The 25,204-nt window shown below is 36.9% G+C and overlaps 4 protein-coding genes across 5 annotated transcripts; 2 read left to right on the forward strand and 2 right to left on the reverse strand.

Moving 5' to 3' along the window:
• Positions 1–957: 957 nt before the first annotated feature.
• Positions 958–9,757, reverse strand: LOC140006755 (uncharacterized). The gene is made up of 13 exons (XM_072049260.1): positions 9,153–9,757; positions 8,860–9,052; positions 6,852–6,947; positions 6,528–6,631; positions 5,686–5,852; positions 5,518–5,583; positions 5,167–5,289; positions 4,287–4,375; positions 3,474–3,579; positions 3,055–3,152; positions 2,396–2,656; positions 1,511–1,594; positions 958–1,357 (listed from the first exon to the last, which is right to left on the reverse strand). Exons 2-13 carry the CDS (start codon positions 8,947–8,949, stop codon positions 1,343–1,345), a joined length of 1,299 nt encoding a protein of 432 aa, XP_071905361.1. The 5' UTR covers positions 8,950–9,052; positions 9,153–9,757; the 3' UTR covers positions 958–1,342.
• Positions 9,758–12,115: 2,358 nt separating this feature from the next.
• On the forward strand, positions 12,116–13,270 carry LOC140006756 (early nodulin-like protein 9). The gene is made up of 2 exons (XM_072049261.1): positions 12,116–12,399; positions 12,557–13,270. The coding sequence occupies exons 1-2, from the start codon at positions 12,198–12,200 to the stop codon at positions 13,048–13,050; spliced, it is 696 nt and encodes a 231-aa protein (XP_071905362.1). The 5' UTR covers positions 12,116–12,197; the 3' UTR covers positions 13,051–13,270.
• Positions 13,271–13,930: 660 nt separating this feature from the next.
• LOC113690395 (protein disulfide isomerase-like 5-4) lies at positions 13,931–19,960 on the reverse strand. 2 transcript variants are annotated; one of them, XM_027208277.2, is made up of 15 exons: positions 19,619–19,960; positions 19,324–19,414; positions 18,960–19,054; positions 18,501–18,558; positions 18,234–18,413; positions 18,085–18,142; positions 17,612–17,652; positions 17,402–17,476; positions 16,985–17,041; positions 16,642–16,708; positions 16,224–16,367; positions 15,477–15,701; positions 14,701–14,850; positions 14,417–14,494; positions 13,931–14,281 (listed from the first exon to the last, which is right to left on the reverse strand). In XM_027208277.2, exons 3-15 carry the CDS (start codon positions 18,991–18,993, stop codon positions 14,204–14,206), a joined length of 1,245 nt encoding a protein of 414 aa, XP_027064078.2. In that variant the 5' UTR covers positions 18,994–19,054; positions 19,324–19,414; positions 19,619–19,960; the 3' UTR covers positions 13,931–14,203. The 2 variants fall into 2 exon arrangements, with proteins under 2 accessions (XP_027064078.2, XP_027064077.2); XM_027208276.2 differs by having other exon boundaries at positions 18,234–18,418.
• Positions 19,961–21,084: 1,124 nt separating this feature from the next.
• Positions 21,085–25,008, forward strand: LOC113688853 (electron transfer flavoprotein subunit alpha, mitochondrial). The gene is made up of 8 exons (XM_027206663.2): positions 21,085–21,245; positions 21,790–21,972; positions 22,543–22,754; positions 23,172–23,335; positions 23,543–23,704; positions 23,919–23,971; positions 24,287–24,427; positions 24,602–25,008. Exons 1-8 carry the CDS (start codon positions 21,171–21,173, stop codon positions 24,677–24,679), a joined length of 1,068 nt encoding a protein of 355 aa, XP_027062464.2. The 5' UTR covers positions 21,085–21,170; the 3' UTR covers positions 24,680–25,008.
• The last annotated feature ends 196 nt before the right edge of the window (positions 25,009–25,204 follow it).

Genomic DNA, 25,204 nt, shown 5'->3' on the forward strand with positions numbered 1-25,204 from the left:
AGGAATCATAGCTACAGACAATATTGGCCAACTACAAGCAGCTTGAGCACTTAGAGAAAAAATGTCAGGTGATCCATTACAAGATCAAGCAGAAGCTGTGAGACTAGCTCTATTGAAAGCCGTCAACCAAGGCTGGAGGAACATTAAAGTGGAGCTGGATAACAACAAACTTGTGGGATATATAATGAAATCAAGACACAACAACGAACGGGCTGCTACACTAATTGAGGATATTCAGTCCATTTGTAATTTGTTTCATCAATGCTCTTTCGCATTTGCTAACTCAGGAAAAATAGATAGTATTAAGCTGAGTTTTTATGCTGGTAACATCTGGTTAGATGAAGAATGAGTAAATCCTAATCTTAGATGCTAGTACATCAATGAATATTGTAGGACCGTTGTTCCTTTTGTTTGGACCCTTGTTCAGTTATTATAACGTTTTTACGATGAAATATAAAGCTAACGTTTCGATTAAAAAAAAAAGACAGAAAATTTAAGGGCGAATTTTGGCAGCATTTGGTTCAGATTAAGTATGAAACTTATTAAAGAGCTTCAAGTGTACGTTGATGGTCCTCGTGTCGTAAGCTTCAACATCCACTGGAGGTCTGGAGCAAAACAAAGTCAATCAATGTTTTATAGTTTTTACGCATATCGAAACCAACAAACATCCACTGCTGCATTAGTCAACCCGATCCGACTTAAATTCGTCCAATCGGCCTGATGACAGCATATGGGTCGAAGAAACCAAATATGGCCTGGAAATGGATCATTTAGGCCCTGGATGCCCGTTAGGCCTAGAAGTGGAATTTTCTTTTTTGCTTTTTAGAATTCATGTTCTCTTGAAGATAACATGAATCATCCGAATGAAGAGTCAATAACCACCCAATCCGTTGACAAGAAGATGTACATACACAAAATTCTAACTCATCACGACCACTCTTCTTGACAAGTGAAAAGTACCAACCAAATCTTTTCTCAAATGTTTTGCATTTCATCAGAGTTTTACAAAAGCTACAACTTAGCTCGCTCCACACGAGCAATACACCCACCACCCTTATATGAATATGGTATAAGAATAAGAATATTGAGGAGGTGTGACAAGAATAAAAAAAAAAATTTCTTCCAAACGCATTTTCAATCAAATGCATCCGTGCCGTGGTGGGATGTGTACACAATTGATAATACCCTTAAGACTGTACCGATAGAAAAATGTACAATTGACACTCTAATCTAAACCAAACTGCAGACTGCAATTTCATCTGCTCTTTCTTGAAAATGCTCAAAAGTATACGGCACGGATATTTATGCCTTCTGAATATCAAAACTATTGTTGCATGCACTATCATGGCTTCTTGGCCTGCAGTGACATCAATCCAAGCATAAGCAAAGGAATTATAAAGCAGAAAATGAGTGTAGGGCACCCTCCTGCGATAACCCCTAAATGTTCACAACCAAAAACCCAAATACTAGATCCAACAAATACATGAAGCTAACTTTTTAAGTATCATACCTTCTTCAGATACTTCTTGTGAAGTTTCATAGCACCAGTACAGGCCTTCTTTGCATCTAAGTTTCCAGTCATGTCGTTCAGAATCTGAGAAAGGCAATGAAAAAGAAAGTAATCATTTACTTGAAGCCGTACTGGTGCCGTAATAGTAATAGTAATCATTGACTTGAAGAGATATAAATTGACAATGTTCTGTCCTAAGCCCGTATGGAAGTAAAGGCAAAAATGATGCCCAAGGTTGGATGGAGAGATCATGATGATGAACATAGAGGACAATCTATCCCAACATTCCAACTTATCTCCAGCTCCAACACACTATGAGTAGCTTAAAGCTAATTCCAGCCCTCACAAGTGTCTGGTCAGAGTCAATCATAAAACATTCGGGAAGAGTGCACCAACACCTAAAGAATTTCTGAATCTCGCAAAGAGTCAATATACTATTAGCATGAATCAAGTTACAGATATTTTCGGTTTGGTGTATTTGCTTCTCCAAATACAGAAATGCATAAGCTTTTTCGTTTGCTTTCTCATTTCTTCATTGTTTCTGCTTGAAAAGACCTTTGAGTTCAATGGCGAATTCCAATGAGAGAAGCACTGTTTATTTTCCTTCAATTTAGAACCATTATTATTATTTCACAATTGTCAACCATGTGACAGCATGAAACTCTTAAGTATATCCAGATAAAGTTTAAAAAAGAAAAACAATAACAACCTTCAGTTCAAAACCACATTAATTGACCTGCCTGTATATGCAACACAATTACACTCATACGTCTCTGATTACCCAAAATTTCTAGCATGCATTCTGTATGTTGCGCATAACATGAAAAAAAATAATTTTACAGTCAAGGATCATCAAACTAAATCCACGAAGCTTATCAAACTGACCTTAACAACGTCATCTAGACCTCGAGCTTCCGTCAACAACTTGGAACTTTTATCTTTGAGGACACTCGCTACAAGAAAAATAGAAATCGGAAGAGGCGCTTCATCATTTTTGCCCCCATTTTTCATGTTATCTCTCTCGTACTTTCCACACTGGCGTCTTGACTTCACTTTTCCTTTAGATCCCTCAGATTTTTCAGCAGCAGATTCAGGTTCCTCATACATAGAGAACATGTCTGGGTCATACTCCAGGGCCCACATCATCTATTAAATGTTAAAACAGACCAGCTTTCAGAAAGATCAAAGAACTTTAGGGTCCTAATAACCAAGAGAATTAAAATAAATTAACCCACCCACCCGCAAAACCCAAAAAAAAAAAAAGGATCAAGGATCAATTTTCAACCATGGTAAACAACTGAGAGAAAACAACAGCAAGAATTCAAAATATTTCCAGAAATAAGCAAATAAATCTTAAGGATCAAAACTACAAAAGCAAATAAGTGGAAAATGAATTTACTATGTCCAAGTTCCCGTACCCAGGTCTCCTCTTCTCTCTAAGAAATTTGCTCTTGTTTACAATGTAATAAAAGAAAATCTAACAGCCTAATATCAGGTGAGCTCTAATGACAGCAAACTCCAACAGGAAAAGAATTAACTCTTACCTCCCATAGGTATAAAGAATCGCAAAAGGAGAACTCTCTACGAAACAAAACCATAAGCATGCGGAAAGCAAACAGATAATCACCTCCGCCAAGGGTTTCTGTGCATAAGATTAGATACAATGATGTTAAACACTCATTTAGATCATATTACAGAAAATTAGAGGAACACTTAAAAGACAAATTTAAATATGTCCTTGGTTACAGCATAAATCTTTAAGTATTGTAAACAATAGGTTGGATAAAGCACAAACGTACTTCTGTTAACATTTGTAACTTAATTGCATACCAGTATCCCTGCTAAATCTATCTTTCAAGTATGTCAGACCATGCAGAAGTACTTGATACAAAGTACACCCAAACCTAGATCAGGCAGTCTGGACACTACTAACTTACTAAAATACAATAGTTGAAGCAGATACCTAAGTGCTGATGAAGCTTGGGATCAATAACTTGAGTAATCGAAGCTAGATTGCTGAGCTGTGTCTCCACACCAACAGAGCTCTCTGTGCATCTGAAATTTCCTCGCTTTAGAGTTTCAATAGCAAGAGATCGAATCAGCAAGTGAACACAATTCAGTTCATAAGAGTGAAAACACTGTCAACAAGAAAGGAAGCCGACACACTAAAAATATCATCGTGAATGATAAACTTTGACTCACAAAGAAGCCAGAAGATATCTCATGAAGATGAAAAATTTAAAAAGAGTACTATCATGAGACCATAAATGATAATGCATTATAAGAAATTAATATTCCCCTGGTAATGTTAGTTTACAGCTCTACAATCATGTCACCTGATAAAAGGAAGTCCTTGTTTGGTTCTTATCGTGGTTATCTTTCGTTAAATAAGATGAACAAATATAATGCACCCTTAATTTTCATAGGATAGCTGCTTTCAATGATCTCAAAAATTTAAGAAATGAGCTTGGTTGTTATTTGGCCTGAAAAGTATCATTTTAACAATTTGAGATTGAAATAATATCTTTATCTCCTAAATTTACTAATTTCACTATCAATGAGACATGATACTTTTAAGCAGATACAAGAATATTCTAGAGTTACTAATTTCTCTAGGTAATGTGCTTAGCATTGAATAGGGCAGTCAGTCAGTAGATGTACGCAACCTGATGACAATAACCTGAACCAATCTTTTGATGCAATTCCAAAACGGAGCAAATCACAAACAAGTGCAGCAGATCATTTATATAACAGAATAGGTAGAAGAAAAACTCACCAATCTCCGCATTAGACGATCAAAGCACCAATATGCATCTGCTTCATCTTCCAGAAGCATTATCATAGGGGAGCAAAGATCACTCATTCCTGCTTGGCACACTCCCAAAGTTAATACATCAGAACAAGTACCCCGATGCGATTGATAATGAACTTTTGTCAAATACGTGCAATTCCAAGATAGAGTTGAACATATAATTTATTAATAACAAAAATCTGTCTAACTTCAAATCCACTGTTGGGAAATGTTAATGGACATGAACAGCAAATCCAGTGTGGTTTATCCGACTTAAAATCTTATTGGCATGGGAAGAGACCAGATTGCCAGTCATTCAAAAAAATTGAGTTGGATACTGATTTTTTTTTTTTTTTTTGGGTTAACGTTTCCCACCCCTCCCCACACCCTTCCCACTTCCAACTGCCAAGCACAGGATTCGAACCGGAACTTGGCAGGGGTGAAGACCTTAAGAGCCCTCCCTAGGCCATTTGGGCCGACCAGTGGTAAAGTTGGATACTAACTTAACATGCTATAAATCATAAAAATAAAATGTTCCAATATTTTCTAAAATTGACTTCCTAAATCAATCTGTTGCCTGCATTTACAAGCTTCTTAAACAAGGATCAGGTGCAAATTACTTGAAATAGATAGTTTCTGACTCGCCTCTACCACAACTATAGTATGTAGAAAAGAATTATGAGAAAATGATGTGGTGAAACTAAAGCCACTGAATCTAAGACCAGGCAAAAATCTTCATTCAATATCAATCACTCTGAAGATCTGATTCATGGACCATGTAGTTTAGATATATACAAGAAAAACAGCTAAAGGAAAGCCAAAATATGACAATAAATCACCTTCAAGAGTATATTTGACCACCCACCTTGACAATAGCCAACATCTGCATCAGACCAGGCATAAACAGCTAGAATATCCCAAAGCTTTGACAAGTTTTCTTGCTTCTCGTAAAATACTAATGTCCTGTCAGTCCGAACAACATCCAGACCTAAAAGACATATCACATCAAGGATGAAAAGTTACAAGGTAAAAATAAGTAATAATCAACTGGTAGAGAAATGAAGATCCATGCAGAATATACCGGTGGAAACTTCTAGTATATTCAGTTCAACAAATAAATGATGAGAATATTGGAAGAGAATAGGTCATAGAACATTGACAGCTTTTAAGAGTGAATTCCAGAGAACATGCATCAACATGTTATTGAAACACCAACCTATTTGATGTAGTGTAAGTTTCCATTGAATTACTTTCTTGTCTCGTGGATTGTGACCAACAGCATCTGCAATAACAAGACTAAGGGCTTATACCTAATTATAGCAGACATTTCGTTTTCCTTTTGGTGAGTACAGTGCTACAAGTTCAAAGTTGAAAATTGGTATACCATTTTGTGGCATTATTAATGCCGGGTCCAAATCCATCTGTTGAAGTACTATAGGATCTTGAATAGGCTCACCATCTTCGGTGATTACAGGTGCTGTGATAAACCTACCACTTCCAATCAAAGGAAACATTTGCCGGCACTCTTCTTTAATTGAGGCATATTTTGCCCTGAAAGGTTTACATAAAGAAATAACAACAGTAAAATATTTAAACAATTGACAGTTGAAATTGCAACTCGAATACAAATAATTAAAGAGAAAAAAAAATGCAAATTTCTGGTGCATAAAAAACCAATAGAAAGTTGCACAACATTTTAGAGGAATGGATCCAGTTAACAGTCTGTGTCAGAACCTAATCAATTTTTTGTGAGACATTGGACCTTAACATGAATTAAAGACTGGACTCTTTTCTGAGTACTTCAAGTGTCTATTTAAGTAGTTTTTATGTTCTTTGAGATGGGTGTGCAGGAAACTATCTGCTTCAATTAATGAGACCAGACAAATATGCATCACTATTCTTTTGCAGTGAACTATTGAAAATGATTTTCTTGTACAAGTGTGATTTTCTTGTATTGAAGTCAAATTATTTTGCTTTGCAACACCATTAGATTGGTTATTTAAACGCTTTGAACTCTAAGCTCATTCTTTGATCATTCTAAAATATTGTCAGTTATTTGTGCTAATCAATGCTCATCAACCAAAGCCACAAAGCTTCTGTTCAGAAATCATATGCTTACTCAACCTTACTCCTATACAGAAATCATATGCTTTAATTACACATGTAGGTCTTCCAAAATATGCAAGAATAATTTGTAATTGTATCATAAAGCGAAAATCAGGCTACCTACGACTTTGCCGAATCTCGTCTCGCTCATCAAATGTGCTCTTAGGATCATAACAACCCAATAGGAACTCCCAAACTTCACCTCTAATTGAAGGATGGATACCCTGTTTTGCGACAAGTATTTTACTGCACATCAAAACAATCTCTAGCAACGCAAAAGAAGAGATAAAATATACTGCAATGGTCAAAAGACCTGAAAGCATTCTCCATCATGATCTTTCAGTAATATAAATGTTATAGACTAAAAGAAGAACAATGCACTGTAGATTGCGGTGAAATTGTAATAATCCTTGTGGAGATTTTCTCTTATGATTCACTACTCACCCCACGATAAATGCGACTAAGTGTTTTGCCTATATCAAGTTGCCCTTCTGGAGTAAATGCAGCCTGCCATTTCCGCACACTTAATGTCTTTCCAGCCTGGATAATCAAAATAAAACAGAAAATCTTGAAACAGGCCAACACAATCTTAGGAAAATGTTGGGAACATCATGAAATACCAAACTCAGCATGTAAAATAAACTCCAACATCAAACAAATACCACCATTTAACACTTTAAATCATGTAATTTGCGTAGGCTACATAACCACACACTTTCCTCTCAAATTGCAACTCTTCCAGGATCTGGTATTTCCTCTCAAATTGCAACTCATTGAAATACATCTAAATAAAAAAGAAGTTAAAATAAAAATTCTCCCTTTCTCCTGAATATTCAAAACCAGTTCCCTCGTTAGTACTCAAATCATTATGTGCCTAAGCATGAAGATGCACTCACATTGAAAAACCTAAAAGGTCTACATGGAAATGAAATTTTCGCATATGCAAATTCATTGAGTTATCTCTAAACTTCTGGATGCTGACAACCAGACTAGTTCTCAAAGTTGTTAAGTAATCCCAAAACAAGGAAAGTTACCCTTTATCACACTTCATTGATAAAACTCTTGTACAGAATGAAAAGTCAATCAATTAATTTTTAACCAAAAATTTACTCAACTAATTTCTAAATCGTCCCCTACTAAGGTAAAAGGTGTATGGACCACATGCAGAGCATCCATGAAGAGAAAGACTTCAGGCTGGCATCCTTAGAGTGAAAGGGCTTTCCTTTTGGGGGTTTTATATATTTCCAAGCCAATTCTGTTTAACGGAAGTCTCATGATCTAATGAAAAAGCTGAATGATCAAGTTTTAGGCTTAAGTAAAAGTTAATACACTGGGTCAAGGAGGATTTGCTACTTGAAGTAACTGATGCATCAACTCAACCTCTCAATGTTACTTGAAGTAACTAAGGATTTGCTACTTCAGTTCTTTGAAACTCTTTGAATCAAGTCTGGCAAACAATAAAATGCTCCAAAAGACTTCTGAATGCAACCTCACAGAGAACTAAAATGTCCCCTTAAAAGGAACAAGTCCTCTACGCTTGCAGTCCAGTACACATATGCCTGGCTACAAAATAGGCAATTATCTTAGCGCTCCACCTATTCATTTTTCCTTCAGGTTGGCAGGGTCTGCGATGCAACACCTCAAACCGTCCAGCCCCAGACACCTGGAAAATACAACAAAAATTGGCTTTGACTTTACTTCTTCCAGAAACGTAATCAAGTAATTGGAGTGCGAAGAAGATGAGGTTCTCCGATAAAATGAGATCATGGAGAGAGTTTGGATAACTCCATGGATATAGCAAGATTGCAAGGATCATTCGATTGACACCAAAACCACCAAGAGATCCTCTTCTACAAAGCATCACTTCCACTTGAATCACCACATCCCATCCACCACAATTGACAAAATGTCATCCAATTTTCAAAGAGCTAACTAATTAAACATCTCTAAGTTGGGACATCATTTAATAGTTGCTGTTCATTCCAAAATTTTCCAAGATAGCACATCAGAACAGTCTGTTAAACAGGATTTGTTACCTTTGTCTTAGTTGTGGAATTCAGGGACCGTTTTAGCACTTAGAGAAAGGATCCCGAAATTGAAGTAGCTAAAATAAAGAAGCACCAGTCAGTACTAGTACTTAGTAGGGCGTTCTTCATCTAAGGAGTCCTCAGACAGTCATATTTCTTCCTTCCCTTAAGCTAGTCGTCCCAAATCCACAGGAACAACTAAATGGTAGCATTCAGAGAAAGGGAAGTGTAACAACAACTTCACATATTTACCAAAAAACCAATCTTCAAGCCATTGATCTCAATGAAAACACTTAGAGGAGATATTTAAAACATGAGCAATACAATGATCTGAGTATAAGAAATAAAAAAAAGAAGAAGAAGCCAAAACAGCAATAATCTTTATCAGAAAATGCAATAATTGGATGCGAAGGAAATCGACAAACCTTGATTCGAAACTTGCTTTTGGGAACATCAGTACATTCAGGCCGAACCTGATAGAACTCATCAGCAGGAGCTCCAGGGTCCCTCCACATGTCAACGTGGTGTTAAACAATCCCAGCTAATAAAACCAACGAATAACTCACTTCAGAAATCCTCAATAGCAAGTCCCGAAATTCTGAAATCAGCACGTGCAAGCTTAATCCCAAAAACCCAGATCAGATTCCACATAAAGAACGCCAAAAAAAAAAAATTCAATTCAGATCATGTACGATGTGCTCATTAGCTGGGATCATACCTATTTGTCACAATGATCCCAAAAGGGCCAGTTCAGAGGTAGGAAAAATACATAAACAAGCACACAAATCAAGAAAAGGAGTATTCCTTCTCATCATTCGATGCTTTGGATTCTCTAATAGTTACAGTATTCTTTATTTTCTCCTTGAGTTTCTTGATTTGGCAATTAGTTGGGGTAGGTGGCTATGATAATGGAGGGAGGTGGATATGGTTAGAGAGGCAAAGGCAACTTTTGGGCCTGTGATCAGAAATTAACGAACTTATAAATAAAGTAACCCAAAAGTCCCTTTGACACAAAAACCACAGACAAGGACAAGAAGAAGAAGCCGTTTAATGCGTTGACGTTAATGAGGAAAAATCGATTGTTTCTTTATACTGTCTGTCTCTCCATTCTTTAAGAGTAGCAACCGGTTCTCTCATTAATTTGTGTATGGTATAAGACGAGCTGGACGCGTACGTATGTGAAGTTGGGTTGCGTCGTGGGGGGTAGCGAGAAAGGCGAGGGATCAAGGGATTGGTGCCCACTCACTCGCCTATATTCGCGGGGGCTGAAATGAAAATGTGGGAGAGTGTACACACGCGTTTGCGGTGGCGCGTTAAGGTCTTTTGTCAAACAATAGAACAGGGTTTAAAGTACTACGAATTAGAAGTTTAAAACCGAGGAGGAATTGGCCTCCACTGGACTGGACTGGTCATCGTCTGTTTCTGTTTTTCTTTTTCTTCTTTGTGTTTTTCTTTTCGACCACTTTTGGCAAGTAGTAGTTGTAGTCCAGTCAAAGTCAATGGAACTCAAAAGCAACGTCGTCAACTTTCTCTATGTTTGGAGTTTCGTTTGACAGGTTCTTGCTGCTTAAAGTTAAAGCATTGAACTCATGAGGTGGAGGAGGAGGAGGAGGAAAAAAGAAAAAAGTTAAAAAGGTTGGTGGCAAATAAAAGTCAAAACCTTCACATTTTGGCTGAGAAGGTTCCAATGTTAAACCATCCCCACATCTTGTTGAATGCTTAACGCTTTAATATGAAAGCTAAATGGTACCAATTTTCAATTTTGACCCGGTCACAAGAAGTTTTGTACAAACGTGGAAGGGTATATCATTAGATGAGACTTGAGAATTGAAGGCGGGGTTGGTGGGTTGAGATCATGTAAGAATGAGATGGGCGGAGCTCTTCTACTCTCTTTCGTTTTTTACCAAGTTGTGACCCATAGACAACGTACATGACAAAAGCCTGGAATTCTTCTGATACAGCGTGTTGAAATCTAGTTAGGGTGCAAACGAGTCGAATCGAATTAAATTTCGATCTAATTGAGTCGAATTTCGATATAATTTTATGAAACTCGAACTCGACGAGTTCAAAATGTCAAGTTCGAGTTCGAGTTTTAAAAAAATAAAAAATAATAATTACTTTATTTTTAATAAATCAATAAAATAATAATTTTTCTTAACAAATAATAAAATATTAGAGATATATATATAATTTTACTATTAAAATAAAAAAAATATATAATCGAGTTCGAGCCTGACTCGCGAACTAACGAGTTTAGTATTTTTGAACTCAAGTTCGAGGTCGAATTCGATTTGGTCGACTCAAACTCGATATTGATCGAGTTCGAACTCGACAGCAACTCGATTCGTTTGTAACCTTAGTCAAAGCACACAAATAGAGATCTTCCTTGTTCACCAAAGTTTACAACAATCTCTTTGCGGAGAGAATACATCGGAGAACTCACACACATGATGTAATAATAATACAACAAGGATTAGAGAGCACATACATAATTACATTTGTTGCGTGCTACTTCCGGATGCAATATAACAGTATCATGCATGGGAGAAGAAAGATGGACTGAGGGCCGCCCGAGGCACTGCTAATTCAAGAAGAGAACTAAAATGTGCAATTTTCATGCTGAGCTGTGTTGTGTACGTCCCCCTCCTATTCCGAAAACTGATGATAATAGTCCAATTTTTATGACTTGTGTGGCCATAAAATTACATAAAATCCAATATCAGTTGCGTGTAATTTACCGAGTTTGCATTTGAGAAGCGAGTGCAAGTTTGATATATGCTTTACCCAATTGCTAAGAGGGCTTCCTTACAGTTTTATGCATTGCCGATCTGGATTGGGGGTCTAATTTCATTTCATTCCTACCACCATAAAATACTATTAATACTACTATTTTTGAGTAAGAGTTGTCTTGATTGTAATTCTTACGCTGAGACATTTGAAAACATCTAATTTTTTCAAACTAAAAATGAAAAAAAAATAGACATGGAACCTATGTTACATTCAATGCGACCTCCGCAAGGTGCAGCTAGGGAACAAACTTTTCTCACTGCATCAAACTCAACATCTTATTTGACCGAAGATGAATCTTTGCTTATTTTGGTCCCTTTCTTTTTGAAGATAGATACCTTTTTTTCCCCCGTTCTTTGAATTCTTTTCATGACCAAGAATGATTAGTTGAACTTTAACGTTGTTGAGGTCTTCTCTGATTTGGCTGAATGCAATGTCACAAAATCAAAAAGAAAAGGATTCCAAATGTTTAGCTGCAGTTATTTTCAAGAAGGAATTATATGTTAATTAATGCACGTTTATAAACATCCCATTTGACGAGAAGAAAAAGCTGCCTAATCAGCTAAACATTCTGCATCAAGCAAAGCTACTCCAGCTGTATAGGAGGTAAGAAGCTCAAAATCTGAGACATCGTGTCAGGACTCAGATGCGAATGCCCAAAGCACAAGATAAGAAGGTGCTGATTTTGGTCAAGGAAAGTATAAATCTGCAGAATAAGTTACCCTTAAAGGCCTCAGAAGAACAACGAAGCTCACGCCCAAAAAGAGCCCATATACTTTGCACTGGAAGTTAAGATATCCGAAAGTAAAGAATAACAAAAAGAAGCAAAAGCTTCACTGCCACAGCTTGTAAAGTTCGTTCATTTTGTCCTACAAATACCCCTTGATCGTTCGCTACCGCACCAGCAAAGTTCATAGCCAGGTTTTACTGGAAGTTTCTTTCAGTTTACACGTCCAAACTTGCCTACCAACCTCCAATGGCTCAGGCCAATCTGAGATCAACTGGAAAAGCCTTTCGTGTCCTAGGCCTCTTTAGCCTTTTGCTGCTTGTTGAGAAAGGCATTGCATTTGAGTTCAAGGTCGGAGGTCCCAACGGTTGGGCAGTTCCTGCTGATCCTAACTCAAACAGCCACAATCAATGGGCGGAGAAAAACCGGTTTCAAACTGGGGACTCCCTGTGTAAGTTGATCATTTTGCTAACATCAGCATCAATTTCTCATCAACTACAACGCTAGTCTTGTGCTGCTACCCTTTTATCGTCCGCAAGCAGCATTCAGCATTCTGCAAAAACACTTCGAATGAAAATTTAACTGTCACTTGTTATTTTCTATTGCAGCGTTCGTCTACCCGGGAGACAAAGACTCTGTGCTTTACGTGACTAAGGAGGACTATAACAATTGCAGTACGGACAGACCTCTTCAAAAGTTTACAGATGGCCACACCGTGTTCAATTTGAACCATTCTGGACCATACTATTTCATAAGTGGAGTCAAGGACAACTGCCTTAAGAACGAAAAGATCATTGTGGTTGTGATGGCAGACAGAAGCAAGGTCGTTCCAGCTCCTTCTAATGAAACAGTGGCAGCTTCTCCTCCTTCAAATGAAACGACGACATCTCCTCCTCCTTCACCATCAGCAGAGGTATCCCCATCCCCAGCACCAGCAACTGGAGAATCATCTCCTCCACCCTCTGGACCAGAGGAGACAAATCCAACTCCAGCCCCTTCAGAGCAATCATCTCCTCCTAAAAGTGGTGCATCTTCAATTCTTTTCGGACTCATTGGCTCCTTGGGAGCTCTTTCTGGATCATCACTCCTGCTGTTTTTCTGAATTCAAGATTTGTGTTGTAAGAGTTTGGGATTTTTATTTTTATTTTTAAATTTCATTCTGAGGGTTGTCTTGTTTCTTTCTTTCTTTCTTTTTGTATTTCTTCTACATGATTTTCCATGCCTTGACCTCAGTAGCTTCAACTTTCAGCTGGGCTCTCAAGGGTAAATTATTTGTTACACTATTATTATACTGGTGAGAAATAAGCTGATGTTTGAGTAAAGTTTGTATTGGCCACTGCTACAATGTATGAAGAGTGTACAAAACAAATAAAGTTGTTGATATGAGAGCTTGAAGGCCTCTTCTGTTCTTCAATTAACATTTCAGCATATGCCGCCATCGTACCGAATACAAGCTACTGGGTGGACAATATTGATCACTCTAACCAGCAATAAATTTCCTAAAAAATCCAATTGAACGATATCCAGAGACTTTTCTACATTTTGAGTGGATAATATCATAAAGCAGACATGGCTTTTCTTTCCTTTGTGACTAATTCGACGATGGATCATCGCACCAAGGTTTTTCTTTTCTCTGTCGATTTCTCAACCGAGGGTGCCAGCCAAAGTATCATGAGATACTGCATTGCTTAGGGTCGTTTTTTCGACCATCCTATGTCGTTTTTTCGACTAACCTAGTAGGTTAAAAAGCCCGACTCCACTTAAAAAGAGGTACAAACTTCTTTAGGAAAGGACAGTGCATGGAATCCCACAACTTGTAACTCAAAAAAATAAATAAAGTTAGATTTCGCATTTCACTACAGCACAAAGGACCATTTTACATGCCCTTCGGTAATTTTCTATTTTTCCTCATTCCTCATCATATGCTTAACATCAAGTGTTTTTGCGAAATTCCTAGTCAGTTGTCTAATGCAGCCACATAATAAGCTTAAAACTTCTGACTCCTTATGAGCTGAAGTAGCTTAGCATGAGTTAAAACAATTGATGGATACACAAGGGAAGAAATATCGTAGGTCACAACTGACTAATACAACATATACTAGAATTCCATCAGAAGGTTTCTATACTAAAAATCCACTGCAAAATTCTGCAGCTCACTGCTAAACCCAATTTGATAAAGTAATCTGGGTAAAATCGTGTGGCCGTGCTTTGATGCTCTTTATACAGTGACTAGAATGGATTTTTACGTTTTCCCCTCAAAAATTTTTTCCTAGTTCAACTTTCTTCATCAGTCTCATCGTGTTGTGGAGAATTGCATCCAAAATTCCAGCAACCTGAAACACGGACAAACCAAAGATGAAATTGCCTACTATCACGGCAGAAATGCAGAAAGCAATGATAGAGCAAATACAAGAAAGAAAGGATTGAGATGGAGGATGACTGAAGGAACAAGACGTGAGAAAACCAACCGTAAAAACACCACCAATGATGGCACAAACATTGGTTATGAAGTGCGAGAAGGACTTTGAGTTTTCTGTTATTACGACCTGATCACAAGAGAGGCACATATCACCAATTAAGGTGATGATAAAAACAATCTTAACCACAAAAACTGAGAGATGAGAAAAGCACTAAACCATTAATGACAAAAAATTATTAGATTTGATAGGGGGAGAAGGCAACACCGAGAACAAGAACCTGTGGTTGAATGCACACTAAACAAAATTGTCAAAAAAGGATTTCCCGCACAAACCTGCATGGGTGATAGCTCAAAGTGAAACTTTGCAACTGGAATATCGAGGCTGTGAGCCAAACTACTGTGGGCTGTGTACTCATACTCTTCAACTATTTTATAAGATCTTGTCATCACTTCAGTTTTCACTACCTGTAGATAATGCTCAATCTGCATTTGGTAAAGAATATGCAAATTATTTCCAGACTTAATCATCCTATTCCTCTAAGTTGAAATACCAAAATGATTAATCACCCATATGCATGAGAATTAGAGCCAATAGAGGGCAAATTAAGTCAAAAAGGTGAATGGGCAATGAATTTGCACACTTCTAGTTCTTAGTTGAGGAATAATGAGTGACAACACTAACTGCCCAAAACAGGGTAGACAATAAGGCAAAGCTGGTAAAAGGGTTAGGATGAGTCATGTGAATGACTGCCGATGATGGAACTAAAACCATGCGCTGGGATACTATAAATATATCAGAAGTTTGATCACTGAGATACAAGATAAGAAAAAAATATGCTTTTCTCAGGCCAATATTCATGGAAATTCATTCTTCACTCCCTAACACTTTCAAGTCCTTTTAATCTTCTATACTAGACTGCTAACATGCACAAAGAAAGGAAGGATTTCCCGAAAGGAAAGCATCGTGTATTTACCAGAGCAAGTTAATCAAGCATGCATAGGCAACACCATCCAGTAATAATTAAAGCTCAGAATGGGAAAAAATAGCATTTGCACCATAGGCCAGCAGAAGAATATTAGATGTCAGTGAAAAAGGCAGAGGAGCTTACAGTAACATTTTCATTCGAATCACTTGGGTTAGAGATATATGAAAGGCCACTCAATCTGTCATAACTTCTAAAAAGATATGGTAGTAATCGCTTCACATCACTTCTTTCCCTTGGATTAATCTTCTTCCCAAACGAAAAATGGGAAATGACATGTGACATGTTCATCTGAGAAAAATCAAAGGAGTGCGAAGGTGAACGAGCTGAAATGACGAGGTTGCCAGGAACCTGCATCATATGAGGCATGTTGAAAACCATGCACCAGGTCAGTGAAAGGCATAAAATCATATATTTGACATAAAAAAAAATCCTGACATAAAGTACAGATTGTAAAATTGCATTATTCATTCTGGTCAATCTGTCTGCCCCCTCCTTTTCCCTTTATGTATTTAATTGTTTAAGAAAATTATAGATAAAATCAAGGCCCTTCACCTGAAAATCTTCATTCTCCAACTAGGAACAGGAGATTATAGGAATCATTTTTCAACATGGTGACTACAGAAAAACAATACAGCAAGTGGAAATTCTACGACATTGCTGCTAATCTTCAATGAAGAAAAAGTCAACAAGCAAAATTTACATTTACGCAAGTGGCTCAAATGTCTTAACTTGTTTTACACTGCCAACTTCATTTTCTTTCTTGAAATTAAAGCATAAAGGGTTTTGGACAGAAATCAAATCCAGCACCGTGGCCATACCAAAACGAAAAAATGCCAAGTATGGTTGGCTTCAAATTGGTGTAATATCTACCTTCTTAACGCGTACAAAACCTTCAACTCTACATCCTCCCGCTGAGGGCGCAGGTCTTTTTGGATCTTTTGTCTTGTCAGATTTATCCTCTAAAGCAAGTCTTTTAGACTCCAGTGAAACAGGTGCAACCAAAGTTTCCATTGTCTGCAAATAATTAAAAAACCCAGTAATGCCACACATATAATAGGTGACAACATCAACACCTATGCAGGACTACACAATTCAATCATATGTTTCTAGTATAGAAAAATGATATCAACTGCATTGATACATGTGCAGAGTCATGCTACATATACGTTTCCCTTTTCCTTTATTTATTTAATTTTTGTTTTGTTCTTTTACTTCCTTGCTTTTCTTCACCTGATTTTTGCCTTTCCCGTTTAAAGCTTTGGGCATGCAACTCAATATTGTTTCTTACCTGGACCAGACTTTCAGTATCTCGATCGCCATAATATGATTCATGCTCATGATGCCCATGTTCATCCCTATATTAAAACAGACAACAAACTTCTGATTTGAATACAGCAAATTCAAATATTACATAAGGTCATTATAATTGAAAATTTCTGCTACTTAAAGCTAAAGAAGAGAAAAGTCTGCACTACAGAAGGAAATTTTTAATGAGAAAGTTCAGATTAACCAAGACAAACATATAATAAGCAAACAGTTTTTACAGGCAACAAAGGTCAAAGGATCAAAACATGCAAAGGAAGCAGAAAACGTGATGAAAATTAAAGATAGAATGTGTCAGGTCACTTTACCTAAGGTCACTTCCCTTACGGAAGATGCGAATAGATGGGTACCCTTGTATGTGATGCCTGGAAATTCATTAGCCAGCAACTTGGTTAACCAGAAAATTACGTGTTGGAGAATAGAAAGAGAAGCAGAACAACCCAACTGATAAATCCATACTGATGGTCTGGACAAAAAGATCAAAGTCTACAGCCTTTTCATGTACAAGATACAACTTTATTTAATAGATATTGTCTTGACTATTGTAGAAATGTCTTAACTCATGACAATATATGAGCCAATAGATTAAGATGCTTATCCACTAGTCATGGAAGATGATTGTAAGACAAAAGCTAAAGAATATTACAGAAAGCAGGTGCTCTTCCATCATCCATACTGGAAGATACTTCAATAGAAAGATCAAAAATTCATTTATCAGAAAGTACCTTCTACACAAATCAACTTCTTCGGTGCAATCAACTTTTGCCAAAAGAATGCGACCATCCATCTCTGGGTCATATCTAAAGACAAGGTCGCACTCAGATTTAAGTAGATTCTATGATACTAAATGCCATTTGAAATTGAGATGAATCTTCAGCAGAAAAAAAAGCTCCATTTTCCTAACGAGAATGAATGAACAGAAGATGAGACCACACCTGTCTCTTATAATTTTGGCTGCTTTCTCCCAAGAAGGTTTCTGAAACAAGCAGCAATATATCAAAATCACCTATACTGACATAAATCAGCCTTAAATTTGTACAGCAATAGATTCATCTAGAGTTTGCAGTCAAACTGTCAAAGAATCAACAAACAATTTGGTACTTAACAAGAACACTATTCAAAGTTTAGAATAAGCTACACACAGATGAAAGTGCCCTGCTACACTAATACACCATCAAAGTAGAAATCACAGATTTATACATAAACTAGCCAATAGAAATGCATACATGCATGTAATTGAGAGCACAGAGAGAGAGAGAGAGAGAAATCTTTTAAGAAATGAACACAGACACAAATATAAGGAAAGAGACAGAGACGGAAGCGGGAGAGAGAGATCTTTTAACAGGCAGAAACCACTTATGGGCTCAGAGCCAGTCAAGCTAAATATCACCAAAGATACAAATAGTACCAGGCGGTTACTCCAATAGCACCAAGGAGCGAAAAAATTCACAACCAAAATCAGATGCCTGAGGAAGTTATATTGGGCACAAATTAGCAAAATAACAAGTAGAAAAGCAGAAGATAATAAGGTATAAAAGTAAGATGCAGCTAACTCACTGATTTGCAATTCTATCAAAATTGCGGCCATATAGTGAAACAGCACCTTCGCCGTGTTCTTCATCAATTTCCTCATCATGCTTAATTGCATCTAAGATTGGCCCAGACTGAAACTCAGAGCCCGTAGGATTCAAGTGTGAATCTATTGAATACTTGCGGACAGTTTTTGTTATGTTCAACCTATTCTGCAAGCAAGACAACAAAAATTCATAAAACCATGCGTATGAAAATCATAGTCGAAAAGCAAACAGAACCTCCAAAACTCACCGTTCCCAAGACATCACTGACATCAACAGATGCGAACTCACAAGACAATGCTGGAAAACTACAAGGATTTAGCAACATGTTAGCTTGATTTTAATAAATAGATTTTGTTGGTTTGGGGGGGGGGGGGGGGAGCAGAACTTCAAGCAAGAGAAATGAAATAATGGCTTTCACAGTCCAGTCAGTGTCATATAATTGACATCACATATTACAGCCCAAAAACCTATTTCCGTCTTAAGATGATCAAAGCAAATTCAAGTATTAAGGATAGGAGAAACACATAGACTAGATTGATACAGAGTTGACACATGTCCCAATCTTTCTCCCACTTACGGCTTAGACATGTTCCACTCTTTCTAACTAGTCGATTCCAATCTATTTTAATCCAATGAATGGCAAAGGAAAGGAAATAGGGGCAACCAATCAATAGTTCAGGTCACAGAGTAATATCACCGAACATGCCTGATATTGAAATCAATCCGCAAGAAGTCCCCATCAGAACTATTGTCTACTATAATGGAAGTAGAGGTGCTCACTGTCAAATAGTCATTCAGTTCCTGCAGAAACAAAAAAGTTGACCCAAGTTATACGCAAAACATAAAAGAAAGAGGAATGGCAGTTCAAGCGTGGTATTAAATTAGTCGAAATAAATGATGCAACTAGAACAGCAAGACCAAAAAGATACTAACAAACACCAGAAGAGCTAAACAAACAACCAATGCGCCTTCAAGAACACCTCAGAAACAGGAAAGGAAAAGAAAACTGTAGCTGAAATCAAATGGGGTTATGGGCAGCTATAGACAAGTAATATGTACCAATTTCTCACCATTCCAAACAAAAAGATGATGGAGAAGGCTGCTATAATGGACAACCCAGCACCTGACAGTGATGCCTCAGTTAAATCTCTCGGAATTTTTCTGTAAGCAAAACAAACCATTCAATTGCTGGGCTAAATGCCACGAATAAATTCCATTACGGGCATAACATAGGAGAGATTAGTCTGAAATGTCAATCTAACTCAAACGAATTCACTTGCCACTTCAAACAATCGAAAATTCAAAAAAAAATAAATAAATAAATAAAACGAAAGAAAAAGGATTTAAAAAAAAAAAAAAAGAAACCTGTAAAAGTCCACGGATTTGAGTTTACTGCTGGAAATCATTTTTATTGTATTCGTGGAGGACGAAAGCAGATCTGAAGATGAAAATAAAATGTTGCAGTGGAGGCTGATTTGACTTGATTAATTAGATATTGACTGGACCAGAAATGAACGGGAAAGCCCCCACGCACTCCAATTCAACTGAACCAGCAATTTGGGAATGGGAAGAAAGATCAGACAGAGAGAGCGGAAGATATGCTACCGCTTCTGGGCCAAGGCTTTTTTGTAAACTCAAGTAAAGGCTCTCCCCTGCCCAAGCCACAGGCGTATTAAACCGGGATCTTTATTACGCCCCTTATTCTCTCCTTTTCCCTTTTATATTTTTATTCTACCTTTCAAAAGCCCCATTTTCCTTAATTACGGAAACACGCAGGCTGTTCCCGTCGAGCAGTAAGATAGCATGAATTAACAATAATAATATGTGGTAACATGTAGGATAAGGATATTCAGAGGCCCGTGAACTTATAATATCATATCATGTCATGCATTTGGACATTATTGTAGTGATTTCAAAATTCCAAGGGTATCAAAGAGTGAATTTACATCAATGCTACAGTACAGAGGATTTCGTCCTTACTTAACACCACCCCACCTGCAGCTTAACCAACCATTAGGTTCACAATAGTTATATAATATAATAATATATTTTAATTTAGGTTCATAGTCGCGAATTGCACAATAGTTATATTATATAACATAATAATATATTTTAAATTATAAAAATAGTAAAATTTTTAAGTTGATGGTTCAATCGACGATTTTTTTTTCGATTGAACCGTTGAATCGTTGACTAATTAACAAATTTGTTGGTTAACTAATTTAATTAGCAACTCAATTCGGCCCTATGATCGGTTCATTGAATTGATCAGTTTGATCGACCTACTGGACTAAATTTTATAACTATATGCTTAACATTAGCATTATAGTATGATTTTTTTTTCTTTTTAACGAGACACTTCTTCTCAAAGTCAATTTATTATGCATATATACATGAACACAATTATTAGTCATTAGATACTCATTAGCCAAACTATCATATCATAGGTTTATTGTTGGCTATTCACTGTTTCGTAAATGATTTTATAATTGCGTAATGGACACCTATTATTATCAGATTGAAGATGTTAATTGTTTGGAAGAGGTGGAACTTAAATTAGAAATTTATTTATTCAAATGATTATCATTTGAGATACACTACTAACTAGAAAAATTCCTCATCCATTAGAAAAATCTTTTATTTCACACCATCCGTTAATGAAGTCAAGTTTGCTTAGCTTATCCTCTCCATTCTACCGGTAAAAATCGTAAAACATAAAAAAGTAAAAGGAAAAGAACAAAAAAAAATACTAAAAAAATGAATGACAAAATTTATCTTTTTTTTTTTCAACAAACGAAATGACAAAATTTATCTGAACGATGTAAAATGGGGCCCACAGCACAGTGTCGTCCCCCACTCGGACTCCTCGCTGCGGAAAACTTGAAGCTGGTTGGGTTATTTGGTTCTGGACTCCTCCATGGCTACTAGCGGAATCCTCAGAGCTATCAGATATCATCCAATTTCTTCACGAATTGCTGCCACCTATCGATCCGTAAGTCTTCTATTCTTCTCTGGGATCTTTTCCCCTTCCTTCTTGATCTTTGGCTTGTCTTTTATTGGGTTTTGAAGAACACTGGGGTTGGGATTCTAGTCCAGGGACAGCAAATTAGATTAAAGCACAATTTTTTTTTGCTGAAGATTGCATGTTATTGGTTGTGTTGCTTGCTTAGAGAAAAACCCACAAATGTTATATATCTAACGATTTCAAGAAAGAAATGAGGAAAAAGAAATGATGACAGCATATGATAAAAAAAACCCCGTATTGCTTTGCCTAAGGTCCCAATGTAATGCCATCAGAACTATACGGAAATCAAGAACCCAACACCAGAAATATGAGAAAAATGAAAAGAGGAGAAGATGCTTAGACATAATTGGAAATTGAAACGGAAACTTGTTTTGGTTATAGTTCTAAGTTGCCTGACATGTCAAGTTTGTTGGATGAAACTATGTTTCTTTCCTCGTTTGCATAAATCAGTAACTTGATGCATAAGCTGTTTTCTGTAATTTTTCTTTCTGTGTTCTTTTCTTTGCAATAGCTTAGCACCTTGGTTTTAGCGGAGCATGAAGGAGGTTCTATTAAGGCTTCATCAATTAGTGCCGTTGAAGCTGCAAAGTCGATAGGTAATGAAAATTCAGTATCTCTACTGCTTGCTGGGTCAGGTCCATCTCTTAAAGAAGCTGCTGAACATGCTGCCTTATGCCATCCTTCCATTTCTCAGGTACATGCCTTATTGGGTTTGTGATGCATTGTTTGATGATTCGGTACCTGTTGGTTCCCAATAAATGACCTCATTGTATTTTATGCCTCAGTACAAAAAAAAAAAAAAGAGATATATGTTTTTAGATGGACAGAATCGTCAGGGTAAACAAAAATGTCAAAAACTTACTCAGATTAAATCAGCTAGAAGAACTGATAATCTTCTCTTTTGACTTGACAAGAGTTTAATCCTCATTGAACTAAGTAATGCTAGGATATTTTTGCTCTTTGCTTCTACTTTATTTTCAGTATCTTGAATCATTTTGTATGTAGTTTGCTCATTAGGTGCATTTAACTGAGTTCCATGCTGAAGTAGTTAATCAAAAGGTGTGAACGCAGCACTTTTTCTCCCAAAAATTGATACCTCCAGATATGCTTGTATTTTCTCAAGTCAAACTCTTATAAAGAGAATGTTAGTAGCCTCATAAAGATTTAACGGCACCTTTTATTTTCTGAAAGTGTTAAGTGAAAAATACATGTAGAGCTGAAAAATTATGCACCAATCTGATTCAGTTCATTGGCTTTTGTATAGGTGCTCGTTGCAGAATCAGATAATTTTACATATCCTTTAGCAGAGCCATGGGCTAAACTTATCCATGTGGTTCATCAGAAAGGTGACTACTCACACATTATTGCAGCTTCAGGGTCATTTGGGAAGAACATAGTACCTCGTGCAGCTGCTCTTTTAGACATTTCCCCAGTCACTGATGTCACTGAAATTAGTGATTCTAATATTTTTGTCAGGTAAAATTTCTCATGGCTCGTCATGGTGATTTATTTCTCTTTCAAACAATTTCGAGCTATACAAATCTATTCTGATTTGTTACTACTTCTTTGGTAGAGTGGTTTTGAAGCTTTACTGAGGCGCATTTTATCAAGTATGTTTGTATTTCAGTTATGTACAGCAGTTGGAATTTGAATATGCCGTTGTGTGAATTCCTATTTAGTAAACTGTTAATAATGTCTGTGCAGTTGTAGAGCAAACAGATGACTGGAATCTTGAGTTTCATATCAATGATATGAATAGGATTTAGGAATCTAAATTTTTTCCATGCCTTGCATTGATTCTTCTCTTTCAGTACTCAAATAGAGACCCTGACATTTATTGATACCTAATCGTTGGATAATTTACTTGACTTGGACAACTTAATTCTGTTTCAGGCCCATTTATGCTGGGAATGCTCTTTGTACCGTTCGATATACCGGTTCCAGCCCTTGCATGTTAACAGTTAGGTCTACATCTTTCTCCGTGGCCTCAACTTCAGCTGATTCAAACTCCAAACCTGCATCAATTGACCAGGTGGACCTCTCAAACTTCAGTGAAGGTCTGTCGATAATTTTGTAATGTGATCACCCATTTGTACCACAACAATTTACTCTTTTCAAAGACCTACATATTAGGTTAGTCAATTCAGAAGTGCTTGAGGATTAAAAAGACAATGAATATAACCTATAAGTATGATTTATTTCTCTGTTTTGGTTTATCAGTGGGAAAACTACAAGAAATTAAGAAAACTTTTTGTTGTTTGCAGATGATGCAGTGGGTAAATCAAGATATATTAAACTTTCTTCTCAAGAGACAGAGCGCCCAGATCTGGGAAATGCGCGTGTTGTAATCACTGGGGGTCGAGCTTTGAAAAGCGCTGAGAACTTTAAAATGATAGAGAAGCTTGCAGAAAAACTTGGGGCTGCAGGTTCTTCTCTATTCCATAGCTATTTTGTTCATCCTCTAATTTTGATATTTTATGCTTTTTCCTTAGATATTTACCTTGAGCTATTCTGAAGTTGACTGCATTTAGGGACCGTGAGCTTGCATCAGAACATTGAAGAGCTTTAGAGCAAATAATAGTATAATGAATTCCAGTATCTTTGCAATCTGGAAAAGGCTTATAATTGTTATTTTTGCAGTTGGCGCAACTCGTGCTGCTGTTGATGCAGGATATGTTCCCAATGATCTTCAGGTAAAATATGGTGTTTATTGCTCGGGGATATTTTGTTACCCCCACAACTGAAGGAGACATTTACACCAATCCAATTTCAATTCTTTATGTCTAACTGTAAAAACAATTCTTCATACTTTCATTTTGGATGAAAATGATGTCTATTCTGTTCTTGTTAATCTTTAATCTTTAGTAGACTGTGATATGCATTATTTGTAGCCAAGAGATATAAGTTCACATCCTATTTTATTGAGGATCAAATTTCCATATGAAATTATGATGATCTAGCTTGCACAGATCTTAATGGCACCGACTTAGGTATTTTGTGAACATCAGGTTGGGCAGACTGGAAAGATCGTGGCCCCGGAACTGTACATGGCCTTTGGCGTTTCAGGGGCCATTCAGCATATAGCAGGAATGAGAGATGCTAAGGTTATTGTAGCTGTAAATAAAGATGCAGATGCGCCCATATTCCAGGTGATGACTGAATCAATCTTTTATTCTTTTTTCCGATCAGAGTTCTGATCGGGAACATTAAGCTTTACCCATGGTTTTCTGAATTTTCTCGAAGGTAAGCGTGTTTTCCTCTTTCCAGAATGATAGTTGTTTGGGAATATGATCATAATCATCACTTCTATGTCTGCATTATAGGTTGCTGATTACGGACTTGTTGGTGATCTTTTTGAGGTGATACCCGAGTTGTTAGAGAAGCTGCCTGACAAAAAATAGACTTCATTTGCAAATCAAGGCCAAGAAATGGGCAGATTCTTCTTTGCACCTTTAAGGCTAAATCTCACACAAAGATGAGATAGATTTCATACAAAAGTTGCTTCTACTAGGCCTTGTGCCATTCTTGTAAATTCATTCTGCTGACTGTGATTTTAGAACAACACAGAAAACAAACAATAGAAAAGGTCTCTCTCTCTCTCTGATAGTTGAGCCCCTCATAGCTGGCTGGAACATCAACATCGAAATTGATGGCTCGGGACAGATCATGTACGTAGCACCTGCATTGTAGTCGTTCTTCAACTAAATGGACTCATGGTGTTGTTTTGGAAGATCGAATTGGACACAGCAAATTCGTAACATGCTTTCTATCAAACTAACCTTTAGGGGAACAAATCGGCATGGTTTTACAGTTGATGGATTTGAAATTTATCTAATCACATTCTTGGTGACTTTTGCACATACACAAGACAAGACAGACAGAGAGGGAGGTAGCGACTGCTTCCTTTTTTATCTGTTTGCTTCCTT

The sequence above is a fragment of the Coffea arabica genome, chromosome 5e (assembly GCF_036785885.1).
Source record: "Coffea arabica cultivar ET-39 chromosome 5e, Coffea Arabica ET-39 HiFi, whole genome shotgun sequence".
In the NCBI taxonomy this organism is placed as follows: Eukaryota; Viridiplantae; Streptophyta; class Magnoliopsida; order Gentianales; family Rubiaceae; genus Coffea; species Coffea arabica.

Coding starts and splice junctions, on each gene's coding strand:
- LOC140006755 (XM_072049260.1), bottom strand. CDS start 8,949: ATGTGGAGGGACCCTGGAGCTCCTGCTGATGAGTTCTATCAGGTTCGG. Junction 6,632..6,851: donor TTAGTCGCATTTATCGTGGG/GTGAGTAGTGAA, acceptor GTCGCAAAACAG/GGTATCCATCCTTCAATTAG. Junction 5,290..5,517: donor ACTTACACTACATCAAATAG/GTTGGTGTTTCA, acceptor TATGTCTTTTAG/GTCTGGATGTTGTTCGGACT.
- LOC140006756 (XM_072049261.1), top strand. CDS start 12,198: ATGGCTCAGGCCAATCTGAGATCAACTGGAAAAGCCTTTCGTGTCCTA. Junction 12,400..12,556: donor TCAAACTGGGGACTCCCTGT/GTAAGTTGATCA, acceptor TTTCTATTGCAG/CGTTCGTCTACCCGGGAGAC.
- LOC113690395 (XM_027208276.2), bottom strand. CDS start 19,659: ATGATTTCCAGCAGTAAACTCAAATCCGTGGACTTTTACAG. Junction 18,143..18,233: donor TTTGATAGAATTGCAAATCA/GTGAGTTAGCTG, acceptor TAACTTCCTCAG/GCATCTGATTTTGGTTGTGA. Junction 17,042..17,401: donor GAAGTTGATTTGTGTAGAAG/GTACTTTCTGAT, acceptor ATGAATTTCCAG/GCATCACATACAAGGGTACC.
- LOC113688853 (XM_027206663.2), top strand. CDS start 21,171: ATGGCTACTAGCGGAATCCTCAGAGCTATCAGATATCATCCAATTTCT. Junction 23,705..23,918: donor AGAAAAACTTGGGGCTGCAG/GTTCTTCTCTAT, acceptor TTATTTTTGCAG/TTGGCGCAACTCGTGCTGCT. Junction 24,428..24,601: donor CAGATGCGCCCATATTCCAG/GTGATGACTGAA, acceptor TCTGCATTATAG/GTTGCTGATTACGGACTTGT.